Source organism: Podarcis muralis, chromosome 11 (genome assembly GCF_964188315.1).
Source record: "Podarcis muralis chromosome 11, rPodMur119.hap1.1, whole genome shotgun sequence".
Classification (NCBI taxonomy): domain Eukaryota; kingdom Metazoa; phylum Chordata; class Lepidosauria; order Squamata; family Lacertidae; genus Podarcis; species Podarcis muralis.
This window is the reverse complement of record NC_135665.1, coordinates 23559932-23575255: the sequence shown is the minus strand read 5'-3', so window position 1 is coordinate 23575255 and position 15324 is coordinate 23559932. Positions and strand designations below refer to the sequence as shown.

At 42.8% G+C, this 15324-nt stretch overlaps 1 protein-coding gene across 3 annotated transcripts in view; it reads left to right on the top strand.

Annotated features, from left to right (window-relative positions):
- The window catches only part of KCNN2 (potassium calcium-activated channel subfamily N member 2), a 105552-nt gene that overhangs the window by 74029 nt on the left and 16199 nt on the right, over positions 1–15324 (top strand). For all 3 annotated transcript variants that reach the window (XM_028748584.2, XM_028748583.2, XM_028748585.2), the window contains one exon: positions 4212–4353. In XM_028748584.2, coding sequence (XP_028604417.2) covers positions 4212–4353 — 142 coding nt within the window. The remainder of the gene's footprint in view (positions 1–4211; positions 4354–15324) is intronic.

Sequence of the window (15324 nt, the reverse complement as noted above, 5' to 3'; positions counted from 1 at the left end):
GATTAGCAATGTCTGAATTGGTGATACCAGTAATAGCTACAGTATGTGCATATATTCTTCTTTAATTCCCCTAACCTATCTGAACTTTGTCTTCTACAGCTTGTTTTCTTTTAATTCCTGGGCTTTTATGCTTTTAACTTGGATTTAATTGGTGGCTTATTGTGATACTGATAATAGATCTGTGTTTTGGATATGTTAGGGTTTATTATTATGGCACTGCACCCATCAGAGTGGTATGGGGCAATGACCCAGAAAGAGGCATTTTCTGTGGGTGGCCCTGTAATCTAGAATACCTTTCCCTCTGCAAGTCTCAAGGTAATCTGTTTTAGGTGCCTCCTGAAAATGTGTCAGGTGGAATTCAATGTCATTTCAGAAGTGTTTCACTAGGGAGCGGGTGGCACTGTGGTCTAAACCACTGAGCCTCTTGGGCTTGCCAATCAGAAGGTTGGCAGCTCGAGTCCACACGAAGGGGTGAGCTCCCGTTGCTCTGTTCCAGCTCTTGCCAACCTAGCAGTTCGAAAACACACCAGTAGATAAATAGGTACCACTGTGGTGGAAAGGTATACGGCATTTCCGTGCACTCTGGCACTCATCACAGTGCCCTGTTGCACCAGAATCGGTTTAGTTATGCTGGCCACATGATCCAGAAAGCTGTCTGCAGACAAACGCCTGCTTCCTTGGCCTGAAGCAAGATGAGTACTGTACCTGATAGTCAAATTTTACTGGACTTAACTGGATTCTCTACCTTTACTGTATTTCGCTGTTTTCTTTTTTTATTTTCTGTTGTGTTCTTATGTTTAATGGTTTCATATGTTGTTACATTATGTTTTAGTTCAGTAGTGGGGATCCTCCAGGCCTAATTAGACCCACCAGGCCTCTCCATTTGGCCTATGAGATAGTTTTGAGAAAAACAATCCCATTTGGCCATCCCATGTCATCATTTGGCATCAGGTGCTGGACTTGGGAAGCCATGGTGCCACATTCCAAAGGAAGAACTGGGGGTGCACTATATAAGTAGGGCTGGGGAATAGATTTGATCCAATTCACATTTAAAGGCGAATCTATCTAATTTGCAGTTTCCAAAACAATATGAGAACCAAAACACAGCCATTCTTCAAAATCCACACTTCTGATTTTGCAGTTGAATTGTCCAGACAACTAATGAATATTAAAAAATGCATTTACTGCTAGGGTGAACTGTGCATTAAAATGCATACATTTGTAAAAACGACATGCAAAATGTATTAGGGGAAATTGCTTTGCAACCAAGAGTACCGTATTTTTCGCTCTATAACACGCACCTGACTATAACACGCACGTAGTTTTTAGAGGAGGAAAGCAAGAAAAAAATATTCTAAACAAAACAGTGGATGTATGATTTTTGTGGTTCATGCTGTGGCCACAAACGTGATCTGACGGTGAGTTTGGGGTAGCCCAATGCAAAAATCCTGAGGATCCATGTGGATCCATGCTTTGTAACCACGTTTTTGCGCCATTGCAGCCCCATGAAACAGTGGGTGCGTGATTTTTTTGGTGCAGGCTGTAGCCATGGACATTTTATGTGATCTGATGGTGAACCTGGGGTGACCCAGTGCAAAAATCCTGAGGATCCATGTGGATCCGTGCTTTGTAACCACGTTTTAAGTAGGGAGGGAAGGAAAAGCATTCAAGGGACAAGGAGCATGCGTGGGGTGTGTAGAGAAGGATGTGGCTAATGATGCAGGCAAGCGGTTAAAGGGGAGAAGGAACACGCGTGGGGTGTGTAGAGAAGGATGTGGCTAATGATGCAGGAGAGGGATTTAAGGGGAGAAGGAACACGCATGGGGTGTGTAGAGAAGGATGTGGCTAATGATGCAGGAGAGGGATTTAAGGGGAGAAGGAACACGCATGGGGTGTTAGAGAAGGATGTGGCTAATGATGCAGGAGAGGGATTTAAGGGGAGAAGGAACATGCGTGGGGTGTGTGGAAAAGGATGTGGCTAATGATGCAGGAGAGGGATTTAAGGGGAGAAGGAGCTCGAGTGGGGTGTGTGGAAAAGGAGCTTTTCGGCGAGCTGAGAGGGGAGGGGGGAGGGAAAGAGCACTGTTGCTTTAAAGGAGCCAACCAGACAGCAGCCACTTACAGCAGTGTAAGCAGCTCCTTTCCTCTCCCACTTTGCTCCTTCTCTCCCTCTTTGCTGCTTTACGCAGCTAATGGCGAATCCCCTGCAACCCAAGTCCTGCTCAGCGGATCAGCTGAGACGCTGGGAGAATCGTAATTTCCCTCTCTCCCTCATCCCGTGCCCTCCTGTCCCCAGCAGCCTTTTTAAAAACTTTTTTACTGGTTTTCACTGCGCTCTTGGCTCAGAGCCCTCCTGTGCCCTGCCGTCCCTCTGCAGCCTCATTGCTCCGTTTAGAGAGCGTTGCTAGCTGAGGCTGCAGCAGCTGTTGCTGGCTACGCGGCGCTTTTCCGGCTCCCTATGGCTCCCGTCTGTCCCTCCTCGCGTGTAAGCGGCTGCTGCCCGCTTTGCTGCCATGGCTCTCCTTCCCTCCCTCCCTCCCTCCTCGGCTCCTCCCCCTCCTCCTGGCTGTAAAGCAAGCAAAGCTAGAGCAGTGCAAAGCCCTGCAAGCGGCTTTGCTTGACTGACGGCAGCCATGGATCCAGTCGAGTGCATTCGCTCCTTAACACGCACAGGCATTTTCCCTTACTTTCTAGGAGCAAAAAAGTGCGTGTTTTGGAGCGAAAATTACGGTATATTAAGAAAACTGCAAACACAAATGTCTATATTAAGAGAAATTCGCATTAGAGAGCTGATGAATGGAGTACAGGATCAGGTTTAAGGTGCTGGCTTTAACTTTTAAAGCCCTATATGACGGCCTAGGACCCTCGAAGCTACGGGACCGCCTCTCCTGGTATGTCCCACAGAGGACCTTATGGTCTTCAAATAAAAACATCTTGGAGATCCCAGGCCACAGAGAGGTTAGGCTGGCCTCAGCCAGAGCCAGGGCTTTTTTGGCCATGGCCCTGATCTGGTAAAACGCTCTGTCACAAGAGACTAGGGGCCTGCGGGACTTGACATCTTTCTGCAGGGCCTGCAAGACAGAGCTGTTCCACCAGGCCTTTGGCCAAGGCACAGTCTGACCCCCTCTCTCCTTCTGTAATCTTCATAGAACTTTAGCCCAATGGTTGCCATTAATTTGATTCTGAACTGATTTTAGAATGTATTTAAATTAATTGACTGTGATTTTATGTAAACTGTGCTATTTTTACTGTTGTTAGCCGTTCTGAGCCCGGCTAACGGCCTCTTGCCGCCACCGCACGGGATATAAATAAAATTTTATTATTATTATTATTTTAAAAAATGCAAACTGGAGTGTAAAATTAAACTTAAGACAGGGAAAAATGAGAAATTAAGGGAAACTAAAATTGAGATTTGCCTACCTGTATGTTCCTGGTCCTTTCTTTCTTGTCAATTCTTCAATTTGGTGCTTGTTGAATTCAGTGACTTTTTCTGTTGCCCTGCATAGTGACCAAAAGAGGTGCCAATTCAAAAGGCACTGAATTCAAGGTGGAAAGGAAGAATCAGGAATGCACTCAGAGGGTGCTCCAAATTCTGCCTTCACAGCTACAGCAAGTAAATTTAAATCATCTGATATCCTATGATTGGTTCGCTCACCTGCCCAACTGGCTTGTGAAGGGTGGAGCAGTTCCTGATTCAACCTACTCCTGTTCCCAACACCTGTTCAACTGTATGCTACTTGGATAGTTTTTAATGTTAAGTAGTTTTGAAATTTTCTAAATCAATAAAATCAAATATTTATTGTATATTCTCACGTATAACCTGTTCTCGGTGCCTGGGAGAGCAGAAAAGCAAGATAATGAAGAAGATAATGACAATGATAAGAATAAGAATAGATGGAAAGGATTATCAGTAAAATTTTCAATTTTTGATTGTACGTTGAACTCAAGACCCAAGTGCTTTTCTCCTCTAAGAGGAGATCAGTGTTGTCCACGTTGATAGCAACAACCCATATATATGTACTGTATATGCTGCTTCATGTATGTATTTGTGGGGAGCCCCATAGGGGACAAAGCATGCATCTTAAGCATATGTTTCAAGTAACAAAGCTATTCTTGAGACGGAACGAGCTGCCAAAGTTCTTATCAAAGCCAAAAAACAAAAGCACCGTTGAAGAATTTGTGGTTAAAGAGATTATAATTTTCTTTTTCAGGTATCATGACCAACAGGATGTTACTAGCAACTTCCTTGGAGCAATGTGGTTGATTTCAATAACTTTTCTCTCCATTGGATATGGTGATATGGTACCTAACACGTACTGTGGGAAAGGAGTCTGCTTGCTTACTGGAATAATGGTGAGTGCCCCTAGTTTTAATTTCCACATTTCTTGTGAGTTTCTTGGGTGAATCGTTTTCAGAACAACTTCACTGGTTTAAGAACACGTATTATTAATGTAAAATTGTTTGTTAAATATTTGGTCATTTGTATACTACTGTCCGCAGACCAGTACATGTCTATACAGGTGTCCTATTGAGTTCTGTGGGACTTATTCCCAGGTAAGTAGGTTGCACCCTGACTTCTCATCATGGCTAGAGTATACTGATTGAGATAATTGATTCCATTGATTTCAGTGGGTCTGTCCTAAGCATGATGAAACATGGCTCCAACCCAGTATTTATAGGATTGCAGCATGACACTCCTGAGCACTGTCTTCAGGAATTCACTTCCTGCTTTTCTTAGGAAATGTTTACAAACTGAGCTAAGCAAGTTGATATTCTGAGCATCAAATATCTTAGCTACCATTCATGTCATATATGACAATCACCACATTTCTGCCTCTTCTTTTTGCTTCCCATGAATTATAATGTCAGACCTAATAGCTTCTAAATTTGTCTTACAATAGACTGAGTGATCTTGCTTTTATGAAACTGCCGTAGTGGTTTCCCCTCTAACATATTTGCATTAATACATCCAGTGCTTTTTTTCTGAGGGGACGCAGGGGTACACATACCCCTAAACATTTTGTGAATCTAAGTTTGGCCTCATTGAGGGGCAGTATTTCAATATGGGTTGGAAAATGAGAGCAGCCCTAAACATTTTATTAGGGAAAAAAGCACTGGATGCATCTATTATTACTGTATACTTCATTGCTATATGCGGTGGCAGTGAAAAGGGCAAACCACTTTGTAATAAGTAAGAGATTGGGTTGTTGTTTTTAAGCCAAGTATAATAATAAAATTATATCTATCTTTGGTTCTCCTAATGTTATATTTTTAAATAATTTGTATCCTGATTTTTTTTCTTTATCAGTGATAAAGCAATGATTTAAAATGAAAAGAAAAACATTGCAATCCCAATAAAAAGAATTTGTATGCATAAAATACATTATAAAGGCTTTCTGAAGAGCCTGAAAATGGCAGACCTCTCTGGGGAGGGTGTTCAACAATGCTGGCTGCACTACCAAGAGGTTTCTGTTATAAGTGCACATCTGCTGAACTTTTTTTGGCAGTGGCATCCAGAGCAAGGGCACATGGGGGCATATATGGAAGAAAGTGACCTTTAATATGCTTTCATATACTCCAGTGGTAGCTGGAGTTTCTGAACACTTTTTAAGAGCTGTCACACATGGAGTACGTAATGGTAGTTTTGCCTAGGGAGCATTAGGATATGACTGACCATGGCGAGGGATGACTTTGCCGGGAAGGGGCACCCCAGAAAATTGTGTAAAGGGAATCCTGAATAATGCCCTCTTCATTTGGGGGCCCTAATTTCCTCAACGAATATAGTGGAACTGAAGAAAGGAAAGGAAAGGCCAGCTGAAATAGTGATTTGATATAGTGGCCTACTTTATGGAGAAAGACTTAGACTGCAATCCAGACCCCCTTCTGCTGGGCTGGGTGAGGGGCACTGGATTGATCTGAGGTGTCCCTCCACTTTCTTCTACTGGTTAAGCTGGTCTTCTACTGGCCACCAAATGGGTGGGTGGGTGGAAAGCCTGCCAGTGTTAGCTGATTCATACAAATCAGTATGTGGCTACAGCTACTTTCTGTTTAACTACACATATATTTCTCTATGTGACAAATTGTACCCGCCTCTCTACATGGAGCCTCTGGGAATCCCTCACAGGACTTCTTGCCCCTGTTTGAAGAGGGTTTGTTCTGGCCTGTTGCCAATTTCCTTAAATGATCGAAAAAGCAATATACAAAAACTCTGAAGGATCTGACGTGGTAGATAATGTGATAGCCCTACTGTAGAATCCTGAGGACACTGCAGTAATTCCCACATGCACAAGACCAAGATGTCTGAATCAGTCATAAACTGTCCAGATTAAAGACGCCCAAATACAGTGGAGTAGGGAATGTAATATATCTAGCCTTCTCTCTCTTTCTCTTTCTCTTTCTCTTTCTCTTTCTCTTTCTCTTTCTCTTTCTCTCTCTCCCTCTCTTTGGAAATCATTTTTATTTGGTTTTACAAGTACAAAGTTATAAAAATCCAAATATATGTCCATCTACAGAGATTCCTCTGAATCTCAAGACTTCCCTCCACCCCTTCCATGGGGTCCTATTTAGAAGATTTACAACTGCATATTCTTCAATACACTAACTTCAATCCATATTGTCCATGGTATTTGTTACACTACAAGTGAAATCAAAATCCTGCCAATCCGCTTATAGTGGTCTCCTAAATAATTTGTAAATTTTTCCCATTTTTTAATAAAGTTTTTGTCCTCTTGGTTTCTGAGTTTTCAAGTTTTGCCATTTCAGCATAGTCCAACAGATTGGTTTGCCATTCCTCTCTGGTAGAGACCTTGTCTTCTTTCCATCTCTGGGCTAGTAACATCCAGGCGGCTGTTGTTCCATACATAAAAAGTCTTTTCTGATCCTTTGGAATGTCAGTACCTATAATTCCTAATAAGAAAACTTATGGGTTTTTTTTTTAACAAAGGTTATTTTAAACATTTTTTTCATTTCATTATATATCATCTCCCAGAAAGCTTTTATTACCTTACAAGTCCACAACATATGATAAAAGGTACCTTCTTTTTCTTTGCATTTCCAGCATATATTTGTACTTGTCCTATACGTTTTTGCCATGTCTCTTTCTTTCTCTATCTCTATGGTGTAGGCTCACACACAGGATGTAGCAGAACACAGCTGTTGAGGACCGAATACTGTGAAGAGAAGTTATGGAGCAATTACACTAGAGCATATGAGTAAATACTGTAGTAATAATGGTAATATTGCACATGATCCAAGGAAACATAAGCACTTTAGGCCCCATTTATTTTCAGTGGGAGAGGTACACGCATACTGAAATATATCCATCTGAAACCCTGAAGCTTAAAAATGCTCAGGAGTAAGGAATTGTACTCTTCAATTGTATCGTGTCTCTAGTGTACTTTATGAGTTAGCTAGTACTGTATATAGAGGTGTGCATGAGTGTCAGGGAACTGCCATCAGCTCAGAGGCAAGAGGTGGAAGGGCAGTTGTGTTACAGGGAGCCTCCGAAGATCTTGAGAAGCAGTTCTTCCTCTGGCGAGGAGGGAAGCCCTGCCTCCAGTGGGGAAGGGGCGCAGGGATTAGAAGATGCTAGGGAGAGCCTCAACACCGAGCCTGAGCAAAGGGGAGGGGAGGCAAGTCCCCCTTTGCCAGTGCCCACATTGTGCAGTAGGTTTGCGCGCAGAGAGAGGAGGAGAAGGATGGGGGTCACATGACTGTTATGCTGGGGAAGGTAAGGACTGCCCACTCCCAGATTCTGCTAGTGACTGAGCAGACATGGACTTGAGACGCTCTGCACTGTAAGATAGTTTGTACAGACAATTAAGTCTGGAAAAGACGGGTTGGGGTATTGCCTGTTTGCTCTCGAGCAACCACACCACCACCTGACAATGAGATTTAAATCCTGAGCCAAAGTGGAGTACCTCAAAGGAATGTTGGGCTTGTCAGAGGCAAAGTAGGAACTGTATGAGGTAGCAAAAAAAACAGAGTCCCTGGGGCGCCTTAGCAATCCAGATGTCAAAAAAAAGGTTGCAGAGAAGTATCTGCTAAAATGAAAACTTTTTTTTAAGGTACCTGGCAGAACTTCCCTGCATCTATTTGTCATTTGGCAGACTTTATCCACTCTGTAGGGGTTAGCATGCTTGCAAATACCATCTACTTCTGCCAGAAGGGATAAAGGGTTGTTTTGTTTTTCCAGTAACGAAATGGGGGGAAGGGGGAAAATGAAACCGATTCGGATGGACCTTGAGGCAAACCAACCAATGTACATAGCCCTTCAGATTGATGCCGGCTGTTTTCCAAAATGCCGAACCAAATCTTGTGGTGCACACCCCCACGTTCCATGGAAAATATTGTAGCCTTATATTTACCACCGTTATTATTTTGGGTGACATAATACGGTCATGTATTTTCTGCACTGGGGGATGATGGTTCCCTGGATAGGCTCAAGACAAAGGGCATTCTGAGATGGCATTAACGTTGGGGATTGGATCACTTCAGCATTCTGAATTATCCATGAATGTGAGATACTTCAAACCATGCTGACTGGGGGCATTCAGCGGAGCTCATAAGGATCATCTTGCGCTATGCTCTTTATATGGTTCACTTCCTGTTGAAGAAAAGGGTACCTGTTACCTTTCCTTAGAGTACTTTCAGCAGTCCTACTTGAGCATTAAAGCCACCAAGAGTAGCTGAGGCAACCCAGTCAGATGGGCAGCTAATAATAATAATAATAATAATAATAATAATAATAATAATAATAATAGAAATCAGAATAAGAATAAGAATATGATTTATTATTTGTACCCCCGCCCATCTGGCTGGGCTTCCCCAGCCGCTCTGGTTGGCTTCCAACAAAGATTAAAAATACATCAAAATGTCACACACTTCCCTAAACAGGGCTGCCTTCAATGTCATCTAAAAGTCAGATAGTTGTTTATTTCCTTGACATCTGATGGGAGGGCGTTCCACAGGGCGGGCACCACTACCAAGAAGGCCCTCTGCCTGGTTCCCTGTAGCTTTGCTTCTTGCAGTGAGGGAACCGCCAGAAGGCCCTCAGCACTGACCTCAGCATCCGGGCAGAATGATGGGGGTGGAGATAATCCTTCAGGTACACTGAATATATTTTTAGTATTATTATTATTATTATTATTATTATTATTATTATCATCATCATCATCATCCAGGAGTATGGGGAACCTGGAAGAGTGCAATATACTAAGTCACAACGACATCGATGAAACAGAGAGCAATTGTGCAGCACCATGGGCCCATATTCCATTAATGCAAAATAAACGGGATCAGGGTCAGCTTGTGGGGAGGGCTGACAGTATGCAACACACTTCCCAATACTGCCAACAATGGGGCATACCTGGAAGGTGAGGGCCAGGTGGTGAGAAAGTCAGGCATATGCGGGCGCTATGGTGGAGGCAGTCCAGCACTGCTTTTGGTGCATCCACACAGCACCAACCTCCCTGCCGCTTTGCTTCTCCCCCTCTTAAGATGCTAGTGCCAGGAGGCGAGGTGTGTGCAAACAGCGCTCTCTGCTGGCTGCTCCCAAAGGGATACGTACCAAAGGGGACAAAAGGGCTGTGTTCACTACAGTGGTACCTCGGGTTAAGAAGTTAATTCATTCCGGAGGTCCGTTCTTAACCTGAAACTGTTCTTAACCTGAAGCACCACTCTAGCTAATGGGGCCTCTTGCCGCCACTGCACGATTTCTGTTCTCATCCTGAAGCAAAGTTTTTAACCCAAGGTACTATTTCTGGGTTAGTGCAGTCTGTAACCTGAAGCATCTGTAGCCTGAGGTACCACTGTAATGAACAACGGCATGTGGAGAGGAAGCAAGATTTACCAATTCCCGAGGAGAAGGCATGCATAAATGTTACCACTATGTCGGTAGTTCAGCTCAGATACCTTGACATGAACAAATGGAAGCAATGATTTGTGCAGTGCATAAGAAGTTTATATCCACATGATATTGTCATAGCCTCTAATATTAGTGGCTTTCGAATGAACGTTCCCCGTTTCATAGAGAATTGGCCTATTAATAGCTTAAATGTCATAACTTGGAATAGAACTTCCATCTTCAGGGATCATATATCTTTGATTATGAGATATCGAATACAACAATGGATGGCAGACTTGATTTTCTCTTGCTTGTAGCATTCCAGAGAAGTAGATTAAACATACTGATGTTCACTGAAGAATTGAATATAGATAGCATAAGACAAATTGTCACTGGTAGGTCACAGTTCCCTTAATATCTGAATATTGTATCTTACTGTAGCTCAAAGTGAGGGTCTCTTCTCTTGACAACCCCATCCATTGTAGCCACAGGAGAACACTGGGAGAAATTAAGCGTCACCCAGAGGCAATTGTTACGTCAGGGCAAGAATTTTGGCTTGCCGGGCAGAACAATCCCTGTTCTCTCCCCGCACAATGTTCCTAGAGTTCTTTCATCACCCGCAAGTGGATGTCCTTGTGCGGCTTTCACTGGCAGAACTCACTGGTTGAATCCTGCCCATTTGACATATAATGAGACAGTCACATAGATGCCACACAAACAGCAGGTGCAAGATTGTGCCTGACTGGTTTTTGATGCAGTAATGAAAGTGGCTGGAAAGTATGCCAAAATTGTATCCAGGCTGAATCTTGTACATGCCCTTACTACATACTAGGGATGGGGGAGCAGTTTGATTCACTTGACATTTAAAACCTACCCAATTTTCACTTTCCAAAACCTACCCAATTTTCACTTTCCAAAACAATCTGCAAACCAAAAAGTGTGAAAATTCACACTTTTCGGAATTTCGCAGTGCAATTCTGAAGGTGAGAAATGTCTCCCAAAATAAATATTTTGGTTCAAAGTGTACATGAACATGCAAATATTGCTGGGAGGGGGGGGAGCCTATCAAATGCACTACGTTAGGGAGAGTTTGCTTTGCAAAATGTGTGTATAAAGCAAAATTGCATACACAAACGTGCCTGTTAGGAGACATTCACATGAAAATGCTGGTGAATTTTCATGAGGCCTTTTTTAAAAAAATCAATAAATTGCAAACTGATGTGGAAAGCTGAACTCAAGACTGGAAAAAATGAGCGATGGAAAGAAACAGAAATTGACAGACTCACCCACCCTTAGTACACACCAACATGCCTTATAATGAACTGATGTGATGACTTCCTGCAAATGATAGTGTTTTAATCTTGCAGTCTTCCACACACAGATGGTCTAAATCAGCGGTTCTCAACCTGTGGGTCCCCAGATGTTGTTGGACTACAACTCCCATCATCCCTAACTAGCAAGGCCAGAGCTCAGGGATTATGGGAGTTGTAGTCCAACCACATCTGGGGACCCACAGGTTGAGAACCGCTGGTCTTTCCCTACTTTCGGGATGCTGGGGAACCCAGAAAATTTAGCTCCTTTCCATAAGTGCAAGCACACCAACTCCTAGGGACCAAGGCCGTTTCGGTCCCCAATATATATATATTTTTAAGGGGGTGGGCTCCCTCAATATTCAGAGGCCGTTGCGTGGCATCACGTTAGGGCCCCCAATCCTCCGGAGAAGCTGGTGCCTCTGCATAAGTGCCCTTCACCACATGCCCCCTACTGCCCCAGAGCTGTCCCTGAACATCCTGTCCACATGCCCCATGCTGACATCGGAGGTCTGATGTTGTTTGGGCTCAGAGTGGGGACCCGGCATCGCTCTCACTTTCATAGCTCTGTCTCCAGTGTCAGAGAATAGTGTTGGGATACTGCCAGGGAGACGGAGGCATCAGGCAGGCCCCCAGTTGTCTCCGGACGATCACAGGTCTCCTGGGGAACAGCATCAATCAATTAGCGACACGAGCCTCAGAGACATTCCAAGACCCGTGCACACCCTTTCAGCAGAGTCTCCATGACGAAAGATGCATACAGGAGAGCATATTTACAGCTTTATTCAACGTTGTTCAGAACAAAGGAAAAACATGACTGCTCTCCTCCATGTCCAGGAAAAACAGCCAGAAAAAAAGCTACATACAAACGGAAGTTCCCAGCAAGAAGCTGGAAGTAAACAGGCATGTGACACACAACAGCTTGTTCCCTTTTAAGGTGGAACGGAACTATATCCTAACAAGTAGGACCCAAGGTATCCCGTGTCCCTGAGACTTTCTCCCAGGGACCGTAGCATTGAAGCTTCAGTGACTTCGACCAACTTCTGTATTGTGGAGAAATTAAAAACTTATTATATACCTTTGTGGTTTTTTGATGACTGAGAAAAAATGCTTAATGGCTGCCATTTTTTCTGGGAGGGGGATGTTCAATTCTTAGAGCTATGTAAATTATTTTGGTATCAACAACATAATTAGCTTTGCTAATAAGGGATTGAATTATACGTTTCTTTTAGGAAGGTTCAGAAAAGGCCAATTGAAAATTGCTGATGTAATAAAAACTTGAATAATTGAAAAGGGAAAGGGAAAGTAGTAGATACCAGTGAAACATAAACAATATAACAGTATTTCCACTGCCTTACAAGTCTAAAAAGATCGTAGATAGAAATATTCCAGTCAGAGATGATTCACTGTTGAAAGTCTCTCTCACTCTCAATCAGAGGCTGCTTTGAGCATGGGAGCGGAGAATTCCCCAACTTTCTGCCCTGTCTATGCCTTCCTTGCTCATGGGTGATTGTGCAGCACAACAACCTCTGAGCAAACTAAGGCACAACTTGTGCTAGTCATTGCCATGCCACAGACTTCCCTAAGCAAGAGAATTAAAAAGTAGTTTGCACTGCATTATACCCATGTTGTATACCGGATTTCAGATTTCTATCTGCTGTAGTGGTACCTTTGTTACTATGACACCTCTGCCCATGGAACAGCAAGTCAGCAAGACCCAAGCACGTTTAGATATTGCATGCTCCCGCACCTAAAATGCCCATTTTTATTTTTATTTTTGGTATCCAGTTCTGTCTAATATACACATTTTTTGTGAGACATTTCCCCCTAATGGAATACATTTCTGTTTGTTACTTCCAGGCTGCAGCTTCTTGTTGCAGAAGGTCTCACTTGTCTTAAAACCTATTTCAGGGATGGATTTTGCTCTCATTCCTCCAATAATTGCTTCTTTTTTGGGGGGGATTATTTTTTTAGCCGCAACACTTTTTTTAACTGGCCCATTCGGTTGGCTCTCCACCTAGGGATCCCAGAATGAATGGAATGTCTATTTAAATTCTTACAGGCCTTTCATTTTATTCAGAGGAGAAGGCGGATTGTTGTGCATTTTCTGGTGAGAACTAAATTTCCCATCATTGTCCTTAAAGCGGACCTACTTTCTTCTTCTTTGGATCCCAAGGGAAATGAGCAAGAAATGGGTCAGCTACCTTCTCCCAGGCACAGGCAAGTATAGAAGAGTATTTTGTGGGCAAAGACAGCAGTCCGCCTCTTATTTGGCTGAACTCAAAACTGCTTGAGATATCTAGAAGGAGCGGGAGAGTTCAGTAGTGTTTTCCTGAGAGTCATAAAGGAGAGTACCTAACGCAGGGGTCAGCAACCTTTTTCAGCCGTGGGCCGGTCCACTGTCCCTCAGACCATGTGGTGAGCCGGACCATATGGGAGGGGGGGAATGAATGAATTCCTGTGCCCCACAAATAACCCAGAGATGCATTTTAAATAAAAGCACACATTCTACTCATGTAAAAACACCAGCCAGGCCCCACAAATAACCCAGAGATGCATTTTCTTTTAAAGGACACATTCTACTCATGTAAAAAAACACACCGCTGATTCCCTGACCATCCGTGGGCCAAATTGAGAAGGTGATTGGGCCACATCTGGCCCACGGGCCTTAGGTTGCCTACCCCTGACATAACGCGTAGCCAGTTGACTTTCAAACTTGACTGCTCTCTCATTTTGCTCTCTGGAAGTGTGTGTCTTAATGATAGGCAACAGATGTTTGCAAAAAAAAAAGTATCTCCTCCTTATTGCTAATTTATTAAGGTTTTTAAAATTATCGATAACTATAAATAATATAATATAAATAAAGGAAGAGGGTGGGGACTACAGTTAAAGCAAAATTTTTGAAAAACAGATATCTTTTGGGGGGATTAAAAAAAACTATCAGGAAGAAGAGAAGCAAAGGCAGCTGTGTTGGGCCATAAGAAAAACAAATCATAGTAGGGAAATACCTTTATTACCTCAGCAAAATGCCACAAATTAGTGATCAAACTTTTGAGTTCTTCAAAGCCCTTTATCAGGCTTAGGTGTTAAGGAAAATTTTTGGGGGAGGAAGGCTGCCTTTTCGTTGAAACCATAAAGTTTACATTGGTTTTGGTCTTTAGCTGAAGCGTAGGACAAGATAGCAGTATTATCATATAAGGTTCTTCTAGGTGCTTTGCTGTTTTTAGATTGCACCTGGAGATCCTAAGAGGAAGAAATAGACAAATAGACATTGGCCAATTCCCAATTTTTTAACAGATATAAAATCCAGCAGTTCTGTAGCTTTAAGCAAAACACACATAGGGAAATGTGGTAATTTTTATATTTTCAGAGCTGGAGATTAATTTTAGGTAGTGTACTAGGTTAAAAAAGAGTAAACTGAAGTCAAATTAAGCAGCTTTTCCTAGTGGCTGGAAGGGAATTACCTTCAGAAAATAAAGCCCCATCTCCCTATGCTATAAAATCCTCTTCCTCCAGTTTAGGATACTGTTTTTGAATGGCTGAATTCAATACTCTCCAAGTCATTCAAAAAGGAAAACTAGCTGTGTTGGCCTGTAATAAAAAATGCATTAAAAGAATATCTAAGAATTAAAATTTGTCCAAATTGTTGCAGTCTTTAAGGAGTTTGCTGGGCATAGTTATTGAAAACCCAAATGCTTTTTTCACTCAGGATATGGAAAATGATATTTCATGTTACTCATTCTCAAGTTGCATACATTGAAATGCATTCACTGATTTTATATACAGTGATACCTCTGGTTACATGCTTAATTTGTTCCGGAGGTCAGTTCTTAACCTTAAACTGTTCTTAACCTGAAGCACCACTTTAGCTAATGGGGCCTCCCGCTGCTGCCGCGCCGCCAGAGCACGATTTCTCTTCTCATCCTGAAGCAATGTTCTTAACCCGAGGTACTATTTCTGGGTTAGCGGAGTCTGTAACCTGAAGCGTATGTAACCTGAGGTACCACTGTATGTAAATGAGCAATATACAGTAGCAAAGAACTATACATAAATGAGACATGCAACCCAAGCCAAAGAATCAGATCTGTCACTTGTATTATGGCACTGGTTCTCAAACTCTTCTCTGGGCCACACCTTCAGGATAAAAATGTGCTCACGCCACACCAAAGT